The sequence below is a fragment of the Ochotona curzoniae genome, unplaced genomic scaffold (genome assembly GCF_017591425.1).
Source record: "Ochotona curzoniae isolate NIBS_2020 unplaced genomic scaffold, NIBS_Ocur_1.0 scaffold_4701, whole genome shotgun sequence".
Lineage (NCBI taxonomy): Eukaryota > Metazoa > Chordata > Mammalia > Lagomorpha > Ochotonidae > Ochotona > Ochotona curzoniae.
Genome location: NW_024467122.1, coordinates 75,908,942 through 75,932,990, shown reverse-complemented (window position 1 = coordinate 75,932,990; position 24,049 = coordinate 75,908,942). Strand labels below are relative to the sequence as shown.

General features: G+C 48.5%; 1 protein-coding gene across 2 annotated transcripts in view; it reads left to right on the top strand.

Annotated features, from left to right (window-relative positions):
* The window catches only part of LOC121148670 (5-formyltetrahydrofolate cyclo-ligase), a 77,309-nt gene extending 53,506 nt beyond the window's left edge, over positions 1-23,803 (top strand). For both annotated transcript variants that reach the window (XM_040968902.1, XM_040968903.1), the window contains exon 3: positions 23,066-23,803. In XM_040968902.1, the coding sequence (XP_040824836.1) occupies positions 23,066-23,304 (239 nt within the window). In that variant the 3' untranslated portion in view covers positions 23,305-23,803. The remainder of the gene's footprint in view (positions 1-23,065) is intronic.
* Positions 23,804-24,049: the final 246 nt, after the last annotated feature.

The following is a 24,049-nucleotide window of genomic DNA, read 5'->3' as shown; positions in this document are numbered from 1 at the left end:
CCTTCCCATCCGTCAGCCCTTCCCTTCCTGTCCGTCTTCACTTCCCCTTCTGTCCGTCTTCCCTTCTCTTCCCTTCCCGTCCGTCTTCCCTTCCCTTTCTGTCCGTCTTCCCTTCTCTTCCCTTCCCGTCCGTCTTCCCTTCCCTTTCTGTCCGTCTTCCCTTCTCTTCCCTTCCCGTCCGTCTTCCCTTCCATTCCCTTCGCGTCCGTCTTCCCTTTTCTTCCTTTCCCGTCCGTCTTCCCTTCTCTTCCCTTCCTGTCCGTCTTTCCTTCTCTTCCCATCCCTTCCAACTTCCCTTCCCTTCCCTTCCATTCCCTTCCCTTCCCTTCCCTTCCCCTCCGTCTTCCCATTCCCTTCTCTTCCCCTGCATCTTCCCTTCCCTTCCCATCCGTCTTCCCTTCCTTTCCCGACCGTCAGCCCTTCCCTTCCCGTCCGTCTTCCCTTCCCTTCCCGTCCGTCAGCCCTTCCCTTCCCTTCCTGTCCGTCCTCCCTTCCCTTCCCGTCCGTCTTCTCTGCTCTTCCCGTCCGTCTTTCCTTCCCTTCCCTTCCCTTCCTGTCGGTCTTCCCTTCTCTTCCCGTGCATCTTCCCTTCCCTTCCCGTCTGTCTTGCCTTCACTTTTCGTCCGTCTTTCATTCTCTTCCCTTCCCGTCCTGCTTCCCTTTGCTTCCCTTCCCCTTCCATCCGTCTTCCCTTTCCTTCCATCTTGCCTTTACCTGCTGTGTGTCTTTTCTTTTTCATACTTGTTTTGTTGTGGGAAATCCCGTTATTTTTGAATCATGCACATCACATGCTCATTGTGTTTATGAGTTCATTCCCAGGTTTTTTTTCACTGCAGTACCGGGAACATGACATCAGGTATTTGGTCATCTTTGTATGTGTGTTCTTTCTCCTTACCCTGTGTTTTTTCCTGTTTTATGTCTGTCAATATTACTTCTGATTAAATTTCCTTATCTTGTCTTTTGTTGACTTGTGTTTTTCTCCCAGCTGAGCAGATCTGAAGCCAGGAGCCTCTTCAGAGTCTCCCACACGGGACCAGGGTCACAAGGCTTTGAGCCAACTTCAACTGCTTTCTCAAGCCACAGGCAGGGAGCAGGATGGGAAGGGGAGCAGCTGGAATACAAACCACCTGGGCCTGGAATGCTGGGCCTGCAAGGTGAAGATGAGGGCTTCAGCTACTAGGCTATCACGCAGGCACTCTTTTTTTTAACTATTCATTTTAATTTTATGTTTTGTTTATTTTTCATTCATTATTTTTTTGAAGAACAATGAATGTATTTAAACACAGACTTCTCCAGTTGGCATTTTAAGTGAGATTGCTAGCAATGGACTCAGGCCCTCTCGGCTGTGTTTCTTTTGCTTCTGGGGTCCTCTTGCAGCTTTACTTCTTGAGACTCAGTGGCTGCATTTCTTTTTTACTTCACCTACTGTATTCGGGTTTTTCGGTTTTCCAGAGAAACAGAACCAATGGGTTTGTGTACATGTGTTTGCACCTGTGTGTGCATGTTTTTTTGCGTGTGTGCATGTGCCACTCTTAGGTATGCATCTGTATCTGCCTATTGATATAAAAGGAACTTTCCTAGGCTGAAATGGCTCTCATGACTATGGGACTGAGAACAGCTGTGCTCTTCCATCTGCCTGCTGGAGGCCCGCAGGGTGGCAGGTGCTGAGTGTGGCCCTGGCTGTGCCAGTGGTGTCTGTTGTACTCTTGTGCAGGAGATGAGGTGAGAGGTTTCAGCTCAGGTAGTTCTTACATTGCTGTACCTTTTGGTCTTGTCAGACCAGGCTGAAGCCACAAGTCACCCTGGGCTTGCATGTGGGGTGGCAAGGGCCCAAGTCCTTGGGCTGTCTCGCACTGCTGTCCCAGGGGCATTAGCAGGGAGCCAGATAAAAAGATGAACAGTCGAGACTTGAACCTGAGCTTAGTTGACATGCGAGGTAGCATTGCAGATGGTGGTTTAACCCCAAGATGTGGGCATCTTAATGCATGTCTTAACTGCTAGGCCAAATGTCCTCCCCTCACAAATAATGCTTTGATCTGGACTCCCCTGGACTCAAGCTGACACATAAAATTAACCATCACACCGAGAAATTCCTCTCCCTTCTCTGAGCTTTTCACAGTATAAGTGAGCATATTTCACTTTGAATCTAAGAAGATTACTGTCTGTGAAGAGAGAATCTGCTCTGCACACAAACCCAGTTAGCATCGTAACTTTCTCTTTAAGGTTGCAGAAAATTGACTTGTACATCAAATACCGTATTTAAATAGCAAAGAAAAGTTAATAGTAACAACTATTCCATGTTTTGTTCGTTTGTCCAGTCTCCTTTGTTTGGTGTTTTTAAACTGAGGTGAGATGTGATAAGTAGGTTATTTTCATTGTCTCCCAGTGCAGTTCCATGAACCCTGAGTCTTTAGAAAATATCCAGACCTTACTCAGATCAGAAATCAGAAACAACCAGAACAGATTGAGCATTTCTTCTGGCCGAGGAGATGTTGGTAAAGATGAATAAAATATTTTTAAAATTGACTTTGTTAAGCTGCCACATGTATCCCCAGCATCTCCTCTGTGAATGCCTGCTTTCAGCTCCGGCTGCTGCAATTCGGATCCAGCTGCCTGATACTGTATCTGAGAAAGCAGCAACAGATGGCCTGAGTCCTTGGGTCCCTGCCCCCCACTTGGGAGACTCAGGTGGCACTCCAGGCTCCTGGCCTTGGCCTGGTTCAGTCCTGCTTGTTATGGCCATTTGAGGAGTGAACCAGTGGCTAGAAGATCTCTCTCTCTTTCCCTCGTTCGCTTCCTCTCTGTAACTGTATCTTTCAAATGAATAAGCAAATGTATATTTAAAAAAATGACTTTGCAGGAGGTCTCCAAGGCCCTGGAAGGGTTGAGCTTTGCTGCTGCTGCTTTTTTAAAAAAAATATTTATTATTTTTCATGATACAATTTGAGCTTTGCTTCTTGTGTGCTGGCTGCCAAGAGACCATCATTATATATGTATATAACCCCTGTGGGTTTCGGATTCCTGATACTCCATTCTACCAAATAGTGGAGTATTTGTATATAATCTGCGTACATCCTACTGTATACTATAAATCATTGAATACTGTGTAGGTAGTAGAGTTGTTTAGGGAATGGGAAAAAAAATGCTTCCCTTTCCACATGAATGCATTTTCTCTGTGTGGCTGCTTGTGTCTGAAGGTGCAGAGGGCTGGCTCTGCGAGCCTGCCCTGTTTGGCCAAGGGCTAGGCTGGAGTTCTATGAGGTTTGTTGCCAGCTGCTCCCTAAGCAGCCTTTTCTGTCACTTGTGCTTTATCATCAGCTTCCCTTCCACATAAATTATGTCCTGCAGAAGCAGCTTCTCGTTGCTGGATGGGAAAGTGACTCCCTTCCCCGGTTTCTTCTAGTAATAGTTATTTCCCCCAGGTTTATCTCCCCTTCTTCATTTCACCAGGAAAATAGAAAGCCACATGCATGTGCTGAGGCCCTGTGCTCAAGTTTTAAGATTGTTTCCCCCCCTTAAAGTGAGTTTTACACGTTCAGGTACGTTTCTAGTTTGTGTATGTCTTACTGGTCAAGGTTTTGGTGAGTAGTGGGAGTTGTATTACTGGTAACATTTTGGTTTATCTGCAAAAGATTGCTAGAGATTTTCTTCTGTTATAAACCTGTGCTTCCAAACAAACAGAGCACACAGCTGTACAATATTTGGAATTTTGCCTGGAGTTAATCATTAAGTTTTTCAGACTTTTTTTTTAGCTTTAATAAACTATAAATGACAGCTGTGGGAACACCCTCTATTTCTTCTGCCTAAGGGCAAAATGATGTCAGAATTAGCAAATGGAAACCAGGAGCTGAGCCCCGTGGCCAGTTATATACCCTCTGTAAATGTTTCTAGAATGTTTGATTCACTCATTGGTACAAAAATATTTTGCATTCCACAGTGTGCCCACTTGGTGGGGCTTGGATTGGCATCAGCTGGGCATGCCTTGTCAGGATCAAGTTTCTTACATTGTGCTGAAGAAAGAGTACGTATGTGTCATGTAGAGGACTCTGAGAGCTCAACCTCTGGGCCTCTAATCCGCTGAGCACAGGTGGTGAGGTCATGGTCTCCCAGGAAACCTTCGGCACCAAGGCAGTGACATGGATAAATTGTTGGTAGTTACTCTGTGAGTATCTGCTAAGTACTAAGCATTATGCCAACTGCTTTTACATATGTAACCTCATTATTCATCATGACAGCATTGTGTTATCCCAGTTCTCAGAGAAGGCATTATTTATGGACACGTTGCAGCCCAGAGACAGGGCCTTAGAGTCCCCGCCAGCTCTGCTTTGCCCAAGGGCATGGGGTGGGACATGGCGTGCCCTGGGTGGGATGAGAGGAATGTGTGCTCAGTCTAGCGGTGAGAGAGACTTAGCTGCGTATGGCAGAGAAAACTTAACCATCAGTGGTGTGCTTGGAAAGAAGTCTGGAGATGTGTGTTGAGGAAGTGGCTGCTAAAAAGGCCCCCAGTCATCAAGGACAGGTCTTCCCACACCTGCCACATGGCCTGAAGTTTCATCTGTCAACACTGGATTCCACGCAGTGGAAGAAAAGAGAGTGATGGGGGACAAAGAGCAGTCCTTATCTTGTAAATCTCATGGGTCAAACTTGGGACAAGGCCACCCATAGCTGCCAAGGAGGTTGAGAAATATTATTCTGAAGTGGAATCTGTGACCTCCTGATCTGTTACTAAGCAAGAAAGGGCATGGGGCTCAGATGGGCACCCAATAGCCTCCACCCACCACACTTCACTCAAGACTGGCTGTGATTTGCTGGGAGGTCTTGGGCTGAGCCCAAGTTGGAAGCCCGCATTTGAAGGGTATTGGGTGTCCTGCACAGGAATCATACTCTAGAATTCCTGGGGAATTCTAGAAAACATTCATCAGGGGAGGGAATGACCAGTTCTGTGTCTGCGGAGAGCTTGTGTTATGAGCAACAAGGAGCACAGACTGGGCAACTTGGAGACCAGAGAGACTAGGGTGGGGCCTGGGTTGGGAATCCAGCAGGGTAGAATGGATAAGAGTTGACAAGTGTCTGAACAAGGCAGTGGCCGTGGGCACGGAGATGGGGCCAGCCCTGGCACCTGCAGGAGAGTCCCCAGGCCTCAGGGACCCTCAAGGCTGTTGAGGGACTGTCTTGGCTTTACCTCCTGGTGTGGTGGTAGCTTTGAATACAGGAGAAAGAGCAGGCTTGGTGGAAGCTTGGGTTGGGGATTAGAGAATGAAGCCCCTTTGAGATGGATCTGGGGCCCGCAGGAGGGGCTCATAAGTGGAGAACTGGGCAGTCACACAGTGATGGTGGGGTGAACCCGAAGACTGCAGGCTGGGAGCTTGAGACCCAGAGGATGAGGCCATCACCAGTGGGGGACAGACCAGGATTAACTTCCCTTTCTAGGTGAGATTTCCTAGGTCAAATGTTTTAAAAGTTAGTTTCTAGTTTAGTGTTTAAAATTTGAAAGAAGTTGTACGTTTGGAAAGGTACATTTGGTAGAGGTAAAAGGAAAACAAAACTGCATCTTTAAGTATATGCAGAACTTACAAGTGTGTTAAAACTAAGAAACTTTAGATACCAGAAGTTCTTTGGTAACTGTGGAGAGGCTCAGATAAAATGATTGAGGGACAGTGGTGTCAGGAATGGGGTCTGGAGCAAGATTGGTTCATTAGGGAATGGGAAATTTGGAAATTCAAGTTCTCTGCTGCTTACCCATCAGGCGGCTCCTTCTAGCGGTGGTGATTAACTGTGTAGCTCTGGCTGCATGTCCTGTTGGTGCTAAACCATAAATAAGAGCAGATGTGACTAATTGTCCTAGGTAAAACTTAACTCACACATGTCCCCTTTGTCACTTTAACAAAAGAAACAATGAAACAATGCAGAGTGCCTGGCTGATTTGCTTTTTGATGTTGAGAATGTGGCACCTGCATAGCCATCAAACTCGAATGAGAAAGCTGTAGGGCTGTCCTACAGCAGGGCCTCTGGCCCCACCAGGCTGACTCTACTGCCACCCAACCTGTGTCAGTTCATAAAGAGAAAGGAAACTCCAAAAGAGTGGAACAACAATTAAGTCACCCCCAAAAGTGGCTTCATGCCTGCAGTAAATAACTGAAATGGTTTATGAGGGTATACAGTAAAAAGTGAATGTTTCATTTGTCTCCCTCTCTGCTGTCAACCTGTTTGTGCATCCTTCTAGGTGTGTGTGTGTGTGTGTGTGTGTGTGTGTGTGTGTGTGTACGTGGAGGGGTCAGTGCGGAGGCTCAACACCTAATTCTCTACCTGCAAGTGCCAGCATCCTATATGGGTGCCAGTTTGTGCCTCCTGTCTGCTCCACTTCCCATCCAGTTTCCTGCTTATGGACTGGAAAAGCAGTAGAAGATGATCCAAAGCCTTGGGACTTTGCACCAACGTGGGGTACCTGGAAGAGGCTTCTGGCTCCTGGCTTCTAGTTGGCTCAGCCCTGGCCATTGGTGGCCATTTGGGAAGTGAATCAATAGGTGGAAGATTTTTCTGTCTTTCCTTCTCTCTGTAAATTTTCCAATAAAAATAATTTACAAAAACACAAACAAAACCTTATATGGAAAGGATCTCACTTTATGCCTTGTTCTGCATCTTACTGTTTCGCTTGTTAATAAATGTTAGAATTCTTTTTGTGGTCGTATAGGTGGATCCAGTAAGAGTGCTCTAAATTTAACCAGTCTGTTAAATATTAAAAGGAACAATAATAAAAAATATCCTGATCATTTTTTTTTCACAGTTAGGTGAATAACTTCTTAGCTCAATTCTTAGCAGTGAAATGGCCATGGAATCTAAATTTTAGTTTTATTTATATTTTGTTCTTTCAGAGGCCGAGGGCAATAATGAGCTTCCACCTGCCAGGTGCCTTCTGTCAAAGCCATGGCTGACCCAGGGTGAAACTAGGATGTGTAACATAATTCAGGCTGCTGTGTTGGCACAGGGGCCCACTGCCTGGGCCATTGTGGTGTCACCTTCCAGGCTGCATGAACAGGAGACTGGAGTGTGAAGCCAGAGCCAGGGTTCAAATCCCCACACTCCACGGTGGAGTACAGATGTCCAAGCTGACAGGCGGACCCCCGACCCTGAATTCTGAATTACCTCTCCAAAAGACTGTGCCATCCCCAACATGCAAAAGCATGCTGACTGGTGCCTAAGTAAAGGAGTTCATGTTCGAGAAATAGACACACATTGCTGACCTGTGTTGTATACCAGACTCTTGCTGTGCCCAGGAAACAGGCCTGTAAGCAGAGTCTGGCCGCATGGAGCTGTATGTGGGGCATGACACCCATGTGGGGAGGAGGCCTAGGTGAGACAGAGGGGAGTCGTGTGTAGGTGCTGATAGTAGCAGCCTGGCTGAGTGCACCTGAGGAACCCTGCGCTCTAAGCCTCTGACCCTGCATTGGGAAATGAGGATAATACCTGTTGGTTTTGAAGCTTCAATGAGAGTTACACGTAAAGCCCTCGGTGTAGTGCCTACGGCCTAACATGCACTCAATGGTGATGGTGATGACTGTGACAAAGGAAGTGTGATTTGAGTCCTGCTGCTCCTGGGGTGATGCATGCTCTGAACTTCCCAGGGGGGTGTTCCTCTTTGTCTGGTGGGATGTGGGAGGCTTCAGAAGGGCGAGCATACCTCATAAATAGTAGTGGGCACCAGGAGGAAACAGGCTCCTTTTAATAACTGTATGCATCAAAAAAGGTGGCCAGTACTCACCCAGGAAGCTCATGTGGAACAGTTTGTGAGCACTGCTGCTTGAATCTTCAAACTCAGGAAGAACTTGGCTTTATGTTGTCCTTGTATCTGGTTTTGTTTTGAAGAATTAATCAAAAGATTAATCAAAAGATTAATTCTCTAAAAAAAGTTTATTTTTTAATTGGAAAGTCAGATCCACAGAAAGGAGAGACAGAAAGATATTTCACCTGCTGGTCCACTCCCAAGTAGCTGCAATGGCTGGAGCCGATCCAAAGCCAGGAGTTCTTCTGGGTCTCCCACGCGGGTGCAGGGTCCCAAGGCATTGGGCCATCCTCAACTGCCCTCCCGGGCCACAGTCAGGGAACTGGAAGGGAAATGTAGCAGCTGGGACAGGAACCAGCACCCACATGGGACCCCAGTGCATGCAAGGCAAGGACCCCAGCCACTAGGCTACCACGCTAGCCCCTCAAAAAGGTAATTTTTATAGTTTTGTTTAATTTCTTTCTTGCTTCATTTTAAAATTAGAATACAGTATCAAAATACATGACAGTGTTTATATATATGTATTTAAGGTTATTTAATTTAATTTTAAAATTATAAATATGTATTTAAGATTATTTAATTACTATAAAGACAGAGGCAGAGCAGAGAAAAAGGAAGAGAAAGACCTCCTGCTCTCGTCTTAAACACCATGTGAAAGCCCACCTGCCACTGACATGTGTTTTAAGCTTTCTTATTTTGCCTTTTATAAAGTATTGCTCTTTGACCTGTTAGAGGGGTTTTTAAAATTATTTGTTATTTTCTGTGTGCTTGGTCACAATTCTTTGTGTATTAACATGTTAGCCCTTTGTTATATGTGTGCAATTTTTTTCAGTCTCCCAATAATTTTTTTATTGCTTTCTAAAAATTTTTAGAATTATTTTTTAATAATCTTACTTATTTGATTAGGGTACAAAGGGTCAAGGGCTACAGGGTGAAAGTGGGTAATACCATTGTTTCCACACTAATATTATCATTTTCCCCCTGTATCTGGGGTTATGGGAGAAACAAAGGGAAAAGCACCACCCAACCTCCTACCCATCCCAGGTCCCCGATGTGGGGCATGCTCCGAGGGTCCTGCTCTAGCAGTTTTGATAGTTCAACAGTTCTGAATTGCTGCCAATCTTGCCGTTCCAATTGCGACTGACATAGTCTCTTCATAGTTGGGGTTCTGAGATCAGCAGTTCACTTGGCGGGATCTCCAAAGAAACTTCATCTGAGATGATCCCAGACCTGATTCTTGAGTGAGTTTGCTAGTACAGACTCCGACACCATCCGTGACAGCAATCAGCTTATCCACATGCTGGTTGTTGTGATTGCTGGGTCCGTTCTGTTTCCAGCCCTGTCTTCTTTGTGAACCAACGGGTGTCGTAGCCCAGCTCGATCCTACCCACTTCATACTCGGTCCTCACGCAAACCAGAGGGAGCTGCAGCCTGGTTGGGGCGACTCCCCAAAACCCCACCAGTTCTGCTCCCTACTCTGGTTTCCATGTTTGCCAGTATGTACCTCAGGCTTGTCCAGTCTGTCCCACATCTGATTTAGCTCTCGTAAATGTCAGTGGGCATTGAAGTCTAGTTCAACCCAACCAACCTACTATCCAGCCCACACACATACTGGCAGATGCCTTTCTGTCTAGACACCCCTGCCCCTGTCCTGGTTCTTGCTGTCCAGTGGGAGTGGTAACCCACGAGGGAGGTGCCCACTATCTTTCTACTAGGCCATTCCCACTTCTGGATTATGCACTCTCCAGGTGGTTCTGGCATTTGACTTGACAGAATTATTTCCCAGTGCCAGCTTCTGCCAGATGATGCTGCGGCAAAGCCCAACCATCCCTCACCCACTCTAATTTTTGCTGTGTGTGTAATTTTTAATCATTTACGAATTTTCTTGATTTTGTGTACATTGTAGTGTTTTTATTTGAAAGAGAAAGCACTCGAACTTCCACTGATTGACTTCCCAAATGGCTGCAGTGGCTAGGGCTGGGCCAAGCCAAAGCCAGGAGCCTGGAATTCTGTCTGTCTCCCCCATGGGTACAGGGGTCCAAGCACTTGAGCCATCCTCTGCTGCTTTCCCAGGGAGCTGGATTGGAAGTGAGGCAGCTGGGACTCAATGTAGCCATTGGATATGGGATGCTAGCATCATGGCAGCCATTGGATATGGGGCACCAGCCTCAGGCAACGGCGTGACGCTCAGTGGGCTGCACCACAATGCTGGCCCCTTAAGCTTCGTTAGTGAATTCCATTAAACTCTTCCCTGGAAAGCCCTGACTTGGACTTCATTTTAGGGCCTCTGTCCTTGTTCTTGAGATTATGTAAATGTCCACTTAAGCTTAGCTTTTTATGTGTTTTAATGTTGAAATCTTAATCCCCTTGAAATGTCCGTTGATGCGTAGGGAGGCATTGTGACTTTTCTGAGTTAAGCGTTCCAGCACCAGGCAGTGAATGTTCTTCCCCTGCTGATGTGAAGTGTTGCCATTTCCGCGTAGAGTGCTGTTCTGGTGACCAGGTGATGAGTCTTTGTCCCTGACCATTTGTCTCTCCTGGTACTATAGCGTTCTGATATAAAGAACCAGGTAATAGCTGTCGAATATATTCTAGTTCCCCGTGCTAGCAGTTGTGTTCCCTTGACTGTCCTTAAATACTCATTTTTAAAGTTAACTTTGATTCCTCCCCTGGGTCTCTTTGAGATCTCAGTTGGAATTGTGTCAGGTCTTGTAGGTAAGTTAGGGAAGCGGAAGTGACAGTAGGCGCTCTGTTTCAGGGATGTGGCATCAGGACCATTCTGGCCGTTGGTCTGGTAATTCCCACATAATACTGGCCCAGTGTCTTCATAGGAGTCTTCCTCATCCGCTTGTGGTGAGTGGAATTTTTTTCCATCGTGTTTTTAGGTTAGTTTTTATGTTTTACAGGAAAGCACAGGGGTGTAAGTTCCAGTTTCCAAATGGAGACAAAACTCTCTGAGGTAGTCCTGATGTTGCTTTCTTCAAAATCTTCTTATGTTTGATAAAATAAAACGTCAATTTGATTGCATAAGAAACAGGCCCTTGGGTGGCACTTTCTCCAGCAGGCATCTTCTTAAGCTGGGGTGGAGTCATCCTCTCAGCCGCCAGCAGGTGTCAGTGTTTCCCAGATGTCTCAGCGGCTGGCAGCATTAACTGCTGCCCCCCTGTTGAGGGGGTCCTTGTTTCTGGTCTCTTGGAGAGGAGTTGGCGATGCAGAGCAGGTTTTCATTCTGCAGATAAGGAGCCCAGCCTCGGCGGGGGGTGGGGGGGAAGGACTTGTCCAAGGCCCCAGGGTCCAAGAGGAGAGCTCTGTAGAGCAGGTGCTCCTGTTTCCTTCAAAACTGCCCTTTCTCCAAGGCCATCACGCCACTGAGATTTTGTGTGTGGTCTGAGGCAGAGGTGACATTTTGGAGGAAGGGATGCAGATGCTGTCTGGTCTGGGAGGACAGGCATGTGTTTTATTAAGATTTCTTCCCCTCAAAGACACTACATCCTTAGGTTGTGATAACAGGTGAAACCACCTGACAAGCGGTGGCTTGTGTTTCCGAGGGTCGGATCACTGGGTGTGACCTTCCCGACTGTGGTGTTTGCTGTATGCATCAGCGTCTATGTTCGCGTTTCTCAAAGCTTGTGGAAAAGTGCAATTAAAAGATAGGTGTGCCCTGGGGCGAAGTGCCTTGGTGTCTGTGCCTGCACGGGGTTTGCTCAGTGTGTATTTTCCAGGAGCGTTTGGAATGCCTCCCCCGTGCCTCACGGCCTGTCACAGCACAGCCTCGCTGGTTATCTGTTGGAGACAGTTACTGTCAGTCCGTTCTGTCTGAGGCAGAAAATGCCGTCAAGGGATCTGCAGCCTTTTGCAATCAGTAGATCCAGTACCAGAGAAATGCTTCTGTGTTACATTGTGACAAGTAGACGAATCAGGACAAAAAACATCAGGGGAGCCTGAAGAGGAGGCTGAGAGTTTCAGAGAGTTAACAAGTGGACGACATGCCGATTTCAATGACGTAGCCTGACATGCCGATTTCAATGACGTAGCCTTTTATGATTGTTTGAAAGGCAGAGTGACAGAGACACACAAAGATCAGCTGTGTGCTGATTGACTCCCCAACTGGCTGCAACAGCTGGGTTGGGCTAGGCTGAAGCCAGGAGCCCAGAACTCTGCAGTCTTTCACATGTCCATCGGGGGTCCAAGTTCTTCGGCCGTCAACCACTGCCTTCCTTGGCAGGTTACCAGGGAACTAAATCAGAAACTGAGCAGGCTTGACTTGAACCAACACTCCAGTGTGGAATTCCGGCATAGCAAGTAGTATCTTAAGCCGCTGTGCCACAACAGCAACCCTGACGAACCCTTCCTTTAGTCAGTTATCTGCATCCTGTCAAATCTGCTGGAGGGGGCCTGGTGCGGTAGCCTAGAAGCTAAAGTCCTTGCCTTGCAAACACTGGGATTCCATGTGGGTGTCGGTCCTAATTCCTGCAGCCATGCTTCCCATCCAGCTCCCTGCTTGTGGCCTGGGAAAGCAGCCGAGGACGGCCCAAAACTTTGGGACTCTGCACCCATGTGGGAGACCCGGAAGAAGCTCCTGGCTCCTGGCTTTGGATTGGCACAGCTCTAGCCATAGCAGTCGCTTGGAGAGTGAATCATCAGATGGAAGATCTTCCTCTCTGTCTCTCCTCCTCTCTGTATATCTGACTTTCAAAAAAAAAAAAAAAAAACAACCTGCTGGAGGAAGAGGTTGGGGAAGATGGGACCTCAGAGGGCCTGGGATAAGTACCTGACACAGCGCTGGACCCCAGTGTTGGCGAGAGCCAGGGTGGACTGGTGTGAAAGTGAAGGAGAGACTGACTCGAGGTGGGGACTGGCAAGTGCACCCGAGGGGCTCCACGTGAGGTCAGTCAAAAGAAGGGAGGAGCAGGGGTACACTGAGGATGTTTTGTTCTAGACTTTTCGGGTTGGAGATTCAGACACGAAGTCTTTTCCTATAGAGCTTTTAAAGAAAGATTTATTTATGTTTATTGGAAAGATAGATTTAAAGAGAGAAGGAGAGAGTAAGATAAGGAGAGATGAACAAATGGTCATTATGGTGAAGTCTGTCTGTTAAACTGAAGGCCTATGTCCCAGCTTCCCCAGCAATATAAGTTAGCCTAAGAGACACAGAACGAATAACCTGGGCACATTTACAAAGCTGCAGACATTCACCTTTCCCTGGCTTCTCTGCCCCATGTTCCATTACTGCCAGGCCTCACCTCTCCTGGAACTCTTGAAAGTACACAAGTTAGAAATACAAAGCATTGCTATCTTTACTCTCCCACCCAAGCAGTAAACACAGGGAGAGGAACATGGACATACAGGGGCCATGCTCACGGGCTACCTGTCCTTGGAGTCTGTGGGAAGCCAGAGAGCAAGCAGGTACTGGGCAGGCCAAGAGTCAGAGTGCCAGAGTAATGGAAGCACGTGACCAAGAGAGCAAGCCCCTCCTTATCATGGGCCTTTACAGGGGCTTGCGAGGGGAATGGTTATACAACAATGCAACACTGCCTCCTCTCAGGTTCCAGGTGATAGGTGAGCCTCACAGGTGTGGCTTACAAGCTCATGACCTTGAACCAGCTGCCTATAAGACCACAAGAATTTGATTAGCAGACATTGTACACTTTATTTTTTAAAAAAAGATTTATTCAGTTAGTTGGAGGAAGAGAGAAAGAATGAGATCCATCTTCCATCTTCTGGCTCACCTCCCAAATGACTGTTACTACCAGAGCTGGACTAGGGTGAATCAGGAGCCTTGGAGCTGCATCTCGGTCTCCCATGTGGGTGGCAGGGGTCCAAGTTATTTGGGCCATCATCCATTGCTTTTCCAAGTGTATCAGCAAGGACCTGGATCAGAAGCGGAGCAACTGGGATGTGAATAGGTGCTCTAATGGAATGCTGCCGCTGCAGGCAAGCTCTAACCTGCTGACTACAGTGCTGGCTCAAGTAGACATTGTATGTGCTTTTTGAAATATCACACTGTACCCCTGAAATGTGTACAGCTATTACATATTAACCAACATGTAAATGTTTCAGGAGACTTGGTCATTGCATACTGGATGATGTTACGAAAGTATTGCTCTGTGCTTGCAAATATGTACAGCTAAACTTGAAGCAAGGAGAAGGCTGAATATTCATGGAATACTGAGCCCTGACAGTCCCCTGATTAAAAATCTCTTTCTTCTTAGTCTTTGTGCAGTGGCTGCCCTGCACTGCGGCCCTGATCTGACTGGCTGACTCCAGCACCAAGACTGACATGTAGACTGCTCTTGGCTGCTCTGAGCTGCCACTTTGCTGGGGTCCCAACTCCAGAGCCCACACCCCGGGCCTACATTCACCAGCTCTGTGAGGTAGGGCACATCACATCGTCTGTCTGAACCTCACAGGACCGTGGGCAAGGTGAAGAGAGGTGGAGGTAGTAAAGGGCTTAGCCCCAGGTCTGGCACTTAGCCAGAAGCACCGGAAGTGATGCAGCTCCTGTCTTCCTGGTTTATAGACAGGTGCTCCTGACAGGAGTGTTTATGCAGCAAAGTGTCATGTCTGTCCCACCTGTTCCCAGGCCCCAGAGCTCAGAGTCATTTTCCCACAAGAGCACACCATGTATATTAGCTTCTTCGGGAAAATGAGAATGCAGCTGGCAGAGGAGATAGAAGATCTGTCACTTTAATTTGGATTTTTCTCTGGTAAGCTTGTAGAAATATTACTTTAGCTTTTCAAATGCTAAAAATACATAAATGATAATATAATCAAGTCACTTTTTAATTTCTTAGGATTAATGTTAGAGTCTTAACATTTTTATCCGACCATGTCTCCTTATCTTCCCTTAAACAACTCTATATGATTTTGCAATGAATAATTAAGCAAGTCATTAAGTTGGTTTACAAAGTGCCATGGGGCCAGCACCGTGATGCAGCAGGCTAGACTTGTGCCTGCAATGCTGACATCTGATGTTCCTGCCACCTGCTGCTTCCTTCCTCTGAAGGTCAAGCACACACTCTGGTTTTTGGAGCAAACCACTAGGTACTTGTTCATAGAGTTGAACTCATAATTCAGTCAGGCTTTATCTTTTTTTAAAGAGAATATTTTATTTACTTTTACACCAAACGCAGAGAGACAGAGCTTTCCTATGCACTGATAAACTCCCCAATGCTCACAGTAGTCAGGGCTGGGCGAGGCTGAAGCCAGGGACCTGGCTCTCCCACGTGGATGGTAGGGACCCAAGTCCTGGAACCATCATCTGCTGCGTCCCAGAGTGCGCATCAGCAGGGAGCTGTGGGTCTTACCTACGAGGCCCACAGGGGTTGTCTTGTGTTCTGAATGCCCCATTAGATGATCGACAGAAACATATCCCTCTGCCCCCCATGAAAGTATTTCATGTATTTGAAAGGCAGAGTTAGAAAGAGCACAGACAAGCTCATTTAGTTTCCAGTTGGCTGCAGTGAGAGGGAGTGAGGAAGAGAGAGTTCTCTGTTCATTGATTTTCTCCCCAGTTGGCTGCAGTGGTGTGGGCGATACCAGGCTGAAGGCAGGAGCCGGATCTCCATCCAACTCTTCCATGTGGCCGCAGGTGCCCAAGCACTTAGATTAGCTTCCATTTCTTTCCCAGGCACAGCAGCAAGGAGCTAGACCCGAAGTACAGCAGCCAGGACTTGAACCAACACTCATATAAGGTGCTGTCATTGCGGGTGGTGGCTTACTGAGCTACGTCACAACCCCAGCCCTGAAGGCTGTCTCACATGGTAGTGGATACATGTTCCTTGTGTTCTTGTGACAAATGTAGTCCCAGTTTTCTGACGTGAACATTGTTACTTCTGTTCAAGAGACAGGATTTCAGAATAGCAATGTGGTAATGGTCATGAGACCATCCTGTCAGGCATAGTTGATTCCCACATGACCTAACTGTGTTGCAACCACACAGAGCAGAAGGGAAAGGTGCATTTATGATGGAATTTTAAAAACTCGCAGCCTGGGCAAGGTGGCTGAGATGACTGCGTTAAGTGCATTATGGATTTGCAGGGAAGTATGCATTTTAGGAGCCAAATTTGTGTACAGGATCAGGAGTCGAGCATATCTTGTTGCTGCGGTCACAACAGTGGTTTTGTTCATTGCTGAGAGGACCCTGTATGGTCTTGCCACGAAGAATGATGGAAGGGGTCGTACCTCAATCTGTCTGTCCAAAGGCAACCAAATGAGCTCGAAATCTGTGTATTTACTTGTGAATGTTCAGCCCGAAGAGCGATCATGAATGATTGGAGCTGGGTTATATCGGAGGCATCCTGCCTGACTGCGTCTGCAAAGCACCTTGGCGTCTCCGTCATCAGCCACTAGACCTACGGAGCAGGCTGGTGGCAGCTGACAAAGCTAGTATTTAGGACCCATAGCTTAGAGACCCTTTCTGTAGCTGTATGCTTGTTCACTGCAGATTTGGGGGAAGGCTATTGGCCCTGGTGTCACACAGCCAAGCTGGGGGAATGCTGGGATGCAGGCCTCAGCAGCCTGGCCAGGGCCCAGTGCAGTTAAGCCCTCACAGTCTTTGTTAAACAGCAGCAGGGGTGGACCGGGATGTTGTCCTCCGCCCCCCGCTAAGAAAGCAAGCCCCCAGTTTCTCCCAGGAGCCGGATGACCATCAGTGGGGTCATCCTCCCCCACCCACTCGTCGGCCTCACCAGGCTGAGGGCACTGAGCAACTTTGGCCGTGTGCCTCCCTTGTTCTGCCAGGCGGGCTTTGTTAAGAGCTGGGTATGTCTCATGGGGTAGTCTGAATGGCTAACTACCAGGAAACTGAATAGAGTCAGGGACCAATCACATTTTTATTGTCATTTTATCATATTATGATTTACATAAAAAGAAATTTGATTTCTTTTGTTTGTTTTTATCTACCTGAAAGGCAGAGTAAGAGGGAGAGAGAGAAATCTTGCATTTGCTGGCTTATTTTCCAGATGCCTGCAGCAGGCCTGGGCCAGGCCAAGGCCAGGAATGTGGAGCTCGGGCCAGGTTTCCACGGGAGCCAGCACCCACTGCTGGTCAGGGCAGCATTTGCAGGATGTGGGACTGAAAGCCTGTTGAACAGGACTTGAGGTGTCTCTCTGGTGTGGGATGTGCTTGTCCAGCATGAGCGGCAGCTTAACCCCGCTCTCATTCTTGGTTTCCTGGCAACAGCAGTGAGCTCAACAAGCCTCTGTTCCCAGAGGGAGTCCTTGATGGGTCCCAGGTGTTCTCACAAGGCAGTGGGAGAGCTGGTGGGCCGGCAGCCCATGGCGTGAAAGCAGAGTGGGTTTGCATGCTGGCTGAGGGGAATTTAAATATCTCGGAGGTTGTGATGGGTTCAAGTTCCCAGTCCAGGGGGAGCCAGCGGAAGGGCTTTGTCCTTGCAGAACACTAGGCAACGTACTGGCTGCCCCAACCACAGAGCACATAACATTGCCTGCCGCCTGCTCTTTCTGCTATGTGGGTCACTGGCCCATCAGCCACCCTGGGTCACTCCCGTAAGCAGAATAACCTGGCGTCTCTCGCAGTCCGACTTTCGGGCGGTGTCTGGGGTGGGCCAGTATTACATGCAAGCTTGCTGGGACCTCAGGCTCCTGCAGGGCAACAGACACTACATCAACTTGTCTTTTCATTCTGTTTCCCACAATCTTGTCCAAATACGCACTCACGCATCCTGTGAGCAAGGGCCGGCAGAGTAAAGCCTACCACCTGGCCCAGTTGGTTTGTGTAAATACTCAGCTCGTTTGTTTAGATACCAGCTGAGGCTGCTTCTAAGCACGCGACAATGAAGTCCTTGTAGCTCAGCTCTGTGGCTGGCCAAGCCCAGGCTCTCTCTTCTCTGGCTTTTGTTGGTAGCACTTGCTAACTTGCGTTCTGTAACCTCACACTGTGCCAATCTGGTTTCCTTGTTGCTGCTGCTTCTACTTTTCTTCTTTTTTTTCCCCTACATGCTCCTCCATCCTTAGAGAACACATAACAGCAAATTCTAGGATGAGACTAGGATGTGATTATAAAAGTTCTCATTGAAAATCACTTAAGGGGCTGGTGTAATGTATAGCAAGCTAATCCTCCACCTATAGTGCTGACATCCCATGTGAGTGCGGGTTTGTGTCCTACCTTCTCCGCTTCTGATTCATTTCCCTATTTATGGCCTGGGAAAGCAGTATAGGGTGCCCAAGTCATTGGGACCCTGTGCTCCTGTGGGAGACCCGGAAGAAGCTTGTGGCTTCTGGCTTAGGATTGGCTCAGCTCTGGTTATTATGGCCATTTGGGGAGTGAACCAGCAGGTGAAAGATCTCTTCCTCTCTTTGTCTCTTTCCAATGTGACTATCAAGCAATAATAATAATAATAACAATAACAATAACAATAATAATAAATCACTTGAAGGGAGAGGATGCTTAGGCCAGCGGGTAAGATGTCGGACCTCCACGTCGCAGTAGCTGGGGTTGGCTCCTGGCTCCAGCTGCCTGGCTGGTGCACACCCCGGGAGGCAGAAGTGACGCCTGAGGAGCCAGGCTCCTGCCACCCACTGGGGAAGCCTGGCTTCCGGTTCCAGTTCCTGACTCCCTGCTCTGACTGGCCCAGTCCTGGAGGAACCAGTGGACGGGAACTCCGTTTCTCAAATTAGGGAAACAATAAAAATAAATGAAACAGCATAGTGAAAGCTTAAAGAGATTCCCTTGTTTTCGTTCTAGCTGATTTGAGAAATAATGTCTGGAATTTGTTTAAAAAGGAAGAGAACTGTTCCAATCAGTGTGATGATTGCAGGCAGGAACCGTGTTGAGGCATTGATCAGCCTTATATACTGCATTGTGAATGGGTCGGTTTTACAACTGAAGAAACCGAAGCATAGCTTGCCCTGAGGGGCATGGGGTTCAGACTCTGCTTGGGGTAGCTGTGTCCACTACTGCAGTGCCTTAGGTTCAGGTTCTTGCTCTGCTTCTGAGCTGACTTCCTGCTAACGTGCACCCTGGGAGGCAGCAGGCAGTGGCTGACATGCCTGTAATCCATTTGAATTACATCCCAAGCTCCTGTCTCCAGCCGGGCCCAACCCCAGCTGTTTGCTGGGATTTGGCGAAGTGAACTGGTGGTTGGGAGATATCTTTCTCTGTCGTTGTCTTTGCCTTTCAAATAAAGTGAAATTCAATAAAAATGAATGGGGGAAAAAAAAGAGGCCTAGGTCCCAGCCTCAGAGCACCACACCATACTGCCTCCAGAGGGTGCTGCTGTTCCATCATCAGCACCCAAGACAGGACAAGGTGTTGGTGAGCAAACAGCATGTGTGTGTGTGTGCACGTGTGTGCACTGAGTGAGTCTTCCCAAAGTTAGTTAGACTTGCCACTTTCAGGCGTGAGATGGTATGAGAAAGTAACAGTGTCTGGAGAAAAACTCCCAGCAGACATGACTCTGCAGAATAAATCTTGTGACTTCCAGAGGATTCTTAGCATGCACCAGGTTGCAAATCTCAGTGCTGCTGGCGCTGTTGGATTCTGCTGCCCGCAGGGTCCCGTGGAGCATAGCAGTAAGCAAAATTAGAACGGTGGCTCTTTTCGTTCCTTTGCTGATGTCACCATCCTTGATTAATGAGCTTTTGGCGATTGGCAAACAGATCCATGCCACAACTATATAAGGAACGATGTGGCCCAGGGTTTCTCTCCTGTTCCCACTACTGAGAATTTTTTAAAAAGCTTTATTTATTTTACTTGAAAGTCAGAGTTACAGAGAGGGAGTAGCGAGACCAAAAGAGATCTTCCATACGCTGGTACACTACCCAAATGGCCTGGAGCTGGGCCTGTCTGCAGCTGTGATCTGGGAGCTTCCTCCAGGTCTCATACATCGGTACAGGGGCCCAAGGACTTGAGCCATCCTCTGCTGCTTTACCAGGTACATTGTAGGGAGCTGGATCCAATGGGGAGCAGCCGGGATTTGAACCTGCTCTCACATGGGATGTCAGTGCCGCAGTCAGAAGCTTAGCATGCTGCACCACCAAGCCAACTAGGATCGATCTTGTTAGTGAACATGGCGCAGGGAGCGACTAACCCGGGCAGTGGAGGCTTGTTTCACTTGGTTTCCCACTTGGGTTCACCAGGAAAACAGAAGCAGGAGCTCCGAGCTGGACTGATGAGTGCTGTGGTTACAGTCCTGTTGGGCAGGGTGTCCATTGCCCAGCAGAGCATCATGGCCCCACTTACAAGAAGGCAAACACCACCGTGTGTCTTGCACAGCAGTGTAGAACTAGCAGCCGTACAAGGCTGTGCTTTCCTCTGCCTTGTCCCTTAGTGTCTCCTCTTTGATCATGTACCTGGAAGGTTTTTTTTTTTTTTTTTTTTTAAGATTTTCTTACTCTTATTGGAAAGGTGGATTTATGGGGAGGAGGAGAGACAAAGATCTTCCAGTACTGTTTCACTCCCCCAAGTGCCCGCAGCTGCTGGAACTGAGCTGGTCAGGAGCTAGGAGCCTCTTTTGTCTCCCAAAGCCTCACTCTGCCTATCTTTGTCTTTTGGTTTTAGTTGTTACTGTTGTCAGATGTACCCAGTCTGAGATCTGCATCTTTGAGACTTTGAGATGTGCAGTGAGATGTCAAGTTCAGGTGCAGTGTTGGTGGGTGGATCTTCCAGAGTCCTTGGGCACACCTGAAGCAGCAGCTCCACGCCTCCTCCAGCTGTATCTCCTCCTGTCTCTGCAGGGATTCCCACCCTAGGCACCTCACCTAGCCAGAGTCACAGCATTCATCCTCTTGTGTCTGGCTTCTTTCACTTAGCATAGTATCCTCAGTTGCTGCATATGGTAGACTTTGCTGCTGCTTCTTTTTTAAAAACATTATTACTTTTATTGAAAAGGCAGATCAGATTTACAGAAAGGAGAGACAGAAAAAGATCTTCCATCCACTGGTTCACTCCCCAAATAGCCGCAGTGGCTGGAGCTGAGCCTATCCGAAGCCAGGAGCCAGGAGCCTCTCCCATGTGGGTACAGGGTTCCAAGGCTTTGGACCATCCTCTACTGCTTTCCCAGGCCACAAGCAAGGAGCTGGAAGGGAAGTAGAGCAGCTGGGACATGAACAAGCACCCACATGGGATCCTGGCACTTGCAAGGTGAGGATTTAGCCGTTGAGCCATCATGCCAGGCCCGGAGTTTGCTTCTTCTTTCTGCTCGGGTGGTACTCCCTGTGTGTAGGTTCCTTCCTCTCTTTGTGCTGTTGGCGATCCTTTACTGTGTCCACCTCTTCCTCACTGTGAAGGAATAAGGAGATACAAGCTGCCCTGATCATGGAAATGCAGACATCTGCTTGGGACCTTAAAATCTTACGTTCTGCTATGGTTCTGTTTTCAATTTCCTCAGGGAGCTGTACACTGTGGGTATGACACTCAGCCAGCCCAATAGTAGGGAATAGGGAATACCCCAAATCCACAGCTTCTGCTGCTTCTCAGCCTGATTCTTGGACCCCAGGTGCTAGAAGTGCTGCTGCTGCCTACAGTCCCTGCATGGGTGCACACTGCTGCCTCGCTTTGCGCTGGGTGTTTGGTGTGTGTTGCAGAGCCAGCTCTTGTGGGACAGGGGTTGTGTGTTTCCCCAGGGTGTTGTGTGGCACTTCCCCATGCTATAGGAGAGGCAGGGGTCCCAGGAGAGGCATGCGAGGGAGAGGCAGAGCTGAACTTCAAAGCCGAGGCTGCGTTGGCATCAGAAAGGAGCACATCCAAGTGCTCTGTCCATCTGACAAGGATGATGAGCTGGATGGGGCAGAGGCCAGTACCCAGGACCCGGTGCCCAGTGCAATCTGGGATTGGCTTACATGGGAAGGTCATGACTGATGTTGGAGCATGCTGGATTTTGGTAGGCAGGGTTGACAGGTGTGTGTGTGGGCGTGCGCATGAGTTCACCCCGTCGTCCTGCAAGGAATCAGCAGCTGCTGATAGGGCGGGCAGCCTCACTGGCAGTCTCCACTTCTCTAATCCTGACACCCTGTTCCAGAGAATGCTCCACTTCCGACCATGGTGGCTCTTGCCAGCAGTGCTCTGAGCATGGTTATTCCATGGCTAAGCTGCTGGTCATCTGGCAGCCACCAGGATGACCTGGAGGAGGCTGCAGGGCAGGCCACTGGGTTACACACATGACAGCTCTTATGCTCAGTGCCCAAGCGGAGGGACTTGCCCTGACCTAAGACCCAAGGTGGGAGGTAACTCCACCTCATGGCCTTCACTGCCCTCTTCTGGGGATCCCTGTACACCAACCACTGTAGTTGGGTTTTCAAAAATTGGGGGGAGGGTCAGAAGCTGTGTGAGCCTGGGGAGGTGGCCCTCCTGCTGGGCAGGCAGAACTGCCTGCCCCCCCACTCCCCGCCAGCTCACTGACTTGGAGGACAGCTCTGTCCTTTCTGCTCCTTTGTATTCGTCTCCCACTCCTCCTGCTGCTTTCAGCCTGGGACACTGGTCCCAAATATGTTAAGTACAAAATCGCCTGGGTTCTAGAGCAGAGTTCTCAGGCCCTGTCTATAGGCTTCTGCACGCCTTGGTGTGGCCAAGGCCTGGCAATGCAGCATTCTCATGCAGATGAGCCAAATGTCCTTCTTGGTCCAGCTCCATGCTCTGTGGGTTCCCACAGGAGGTCATAGATGAGGTTATTTCAAGGAGTGAATTGTGGAGGGCGTGGAATTTAGCACAGACGTTAAGATGATGTGTGGGATGAGCACCCACATCCTCTGTCAGAGTGCCTGGGTTGGAGTCCTGGCTCCACTTCTGATTGCAGCCTCCTGCCAGTGTGCACCCTGGGAGGCAGCAGGTGATGGCTAAGTACTTGGGTTCCTGCCACCTCCACAGGAGGCCTGGTCGGAGGTTGGAGTTCTTGGCTGCTCCTAGCTTCAGCTGGGCCAAAACTCAGCTGTTGTTTAGGGAATGACTGGTGAATAGGAGACCTCACTCTCTCCCTTCCTTTAAAGTAAAGTAATTCACTAGTACATAATCTGAAAGTTCAAAGAAGAATAAAAGGTAAGTATTTTGGTGCAAAAGAGAATTTGGAAGTGTCTGCATAGTTTTTTCCACGATGCCATATTTTCCATGAACTCTCTGAAGACTTCTCTGTGTATAGATGTCAAAATCTTTGGGCACCAAACTAAGTAGACTCATTTATTTAAGTAATCTCTTAATTCCATTTTTTTCCTCCATGAACTTTTGAAATATCTGGTGTTACTTTGGAAATTTGAGAAAAACACAATAATGTCAGTAAGAGACAGAGCTTACCGCCAGGCCCATTCTGACATGTATCCATCTTTCCCACAGGGGGCCTTGACCTCATCTTCATGCCGGGCCTTGGGTTCGACAGGCACGGCCACCGGCTGGGCAGGGGCAAGGGCTACTACGACACCTACCTACAACGCTGCCTGCAGCAGGGCGGGAAGCCCTACACCATTGCCCTGGCTTTCCGAGAGCAGATCTGCCCACAGGTGCCAGTGGACAACAGCGACGTGAGCGTGGATGAGGTCCTCTATGAGGACTCTGCAGCCTCCCTGGAGTCTTGACCACACGGCTGCATCTCCCGTGCTGTGGCAGATCAGAGTGAGTCACGCATAGCTGCCCCTTTTCCCTCAGGAGCTGAAATCACAGTCACGTGGATGCAGACGACGTGGCTATTCATGCCATTCCAAGGTCCCTGTCTTCAAAACTCGGACGTGTGGGGGCAGGCACTGGCTCCAGTGCTTAGGATGCTGACGAAGGTGTGTCTGCATCTCATGTCAGTGCCTGGATTCCACACCCATCTCTGGCATCTCCACATCCAGCTCCTGATGATGCAGGCCCTGGGAGAGTGGGTTCAAGGTCTTGGGTTCTGCTACTCTTTTGGGAGATCTGTGATGAGTTTCTGGCTCCTCACTCTAGCCCTGGGCCATCTGTGGCTGTTGCAGGTATTTGAGGAGTGAATTAGCCAATGGGAAATACCTTCCACCCCCTTTCTCTTTTTCTCTGACTCTGTGGCTCATAAATAAATAAATAAATAAATAAATAAATAAATAAATAAATAAAGTGGGCTTTGTTTTTAACAAACACCACAAGTGTGAAATATGTACCCATCAGGTGTTGATGTGGCAGAGTGAACTTCCCATGTTGCAATTTACGTATTAGTGAGGAACTGCTGCAGCTCTTGAGAGAGGGGGCGAGCTCCGAGGGACCGAGAGGGCATGCGCTGTGGAGAGAGGGGTGAGTTCCGAGGGGCCGAGGGGGCATGCGCTGTGGAGAGAGGGGTGAGTTCCGAGGGACTGAGGGGGCATG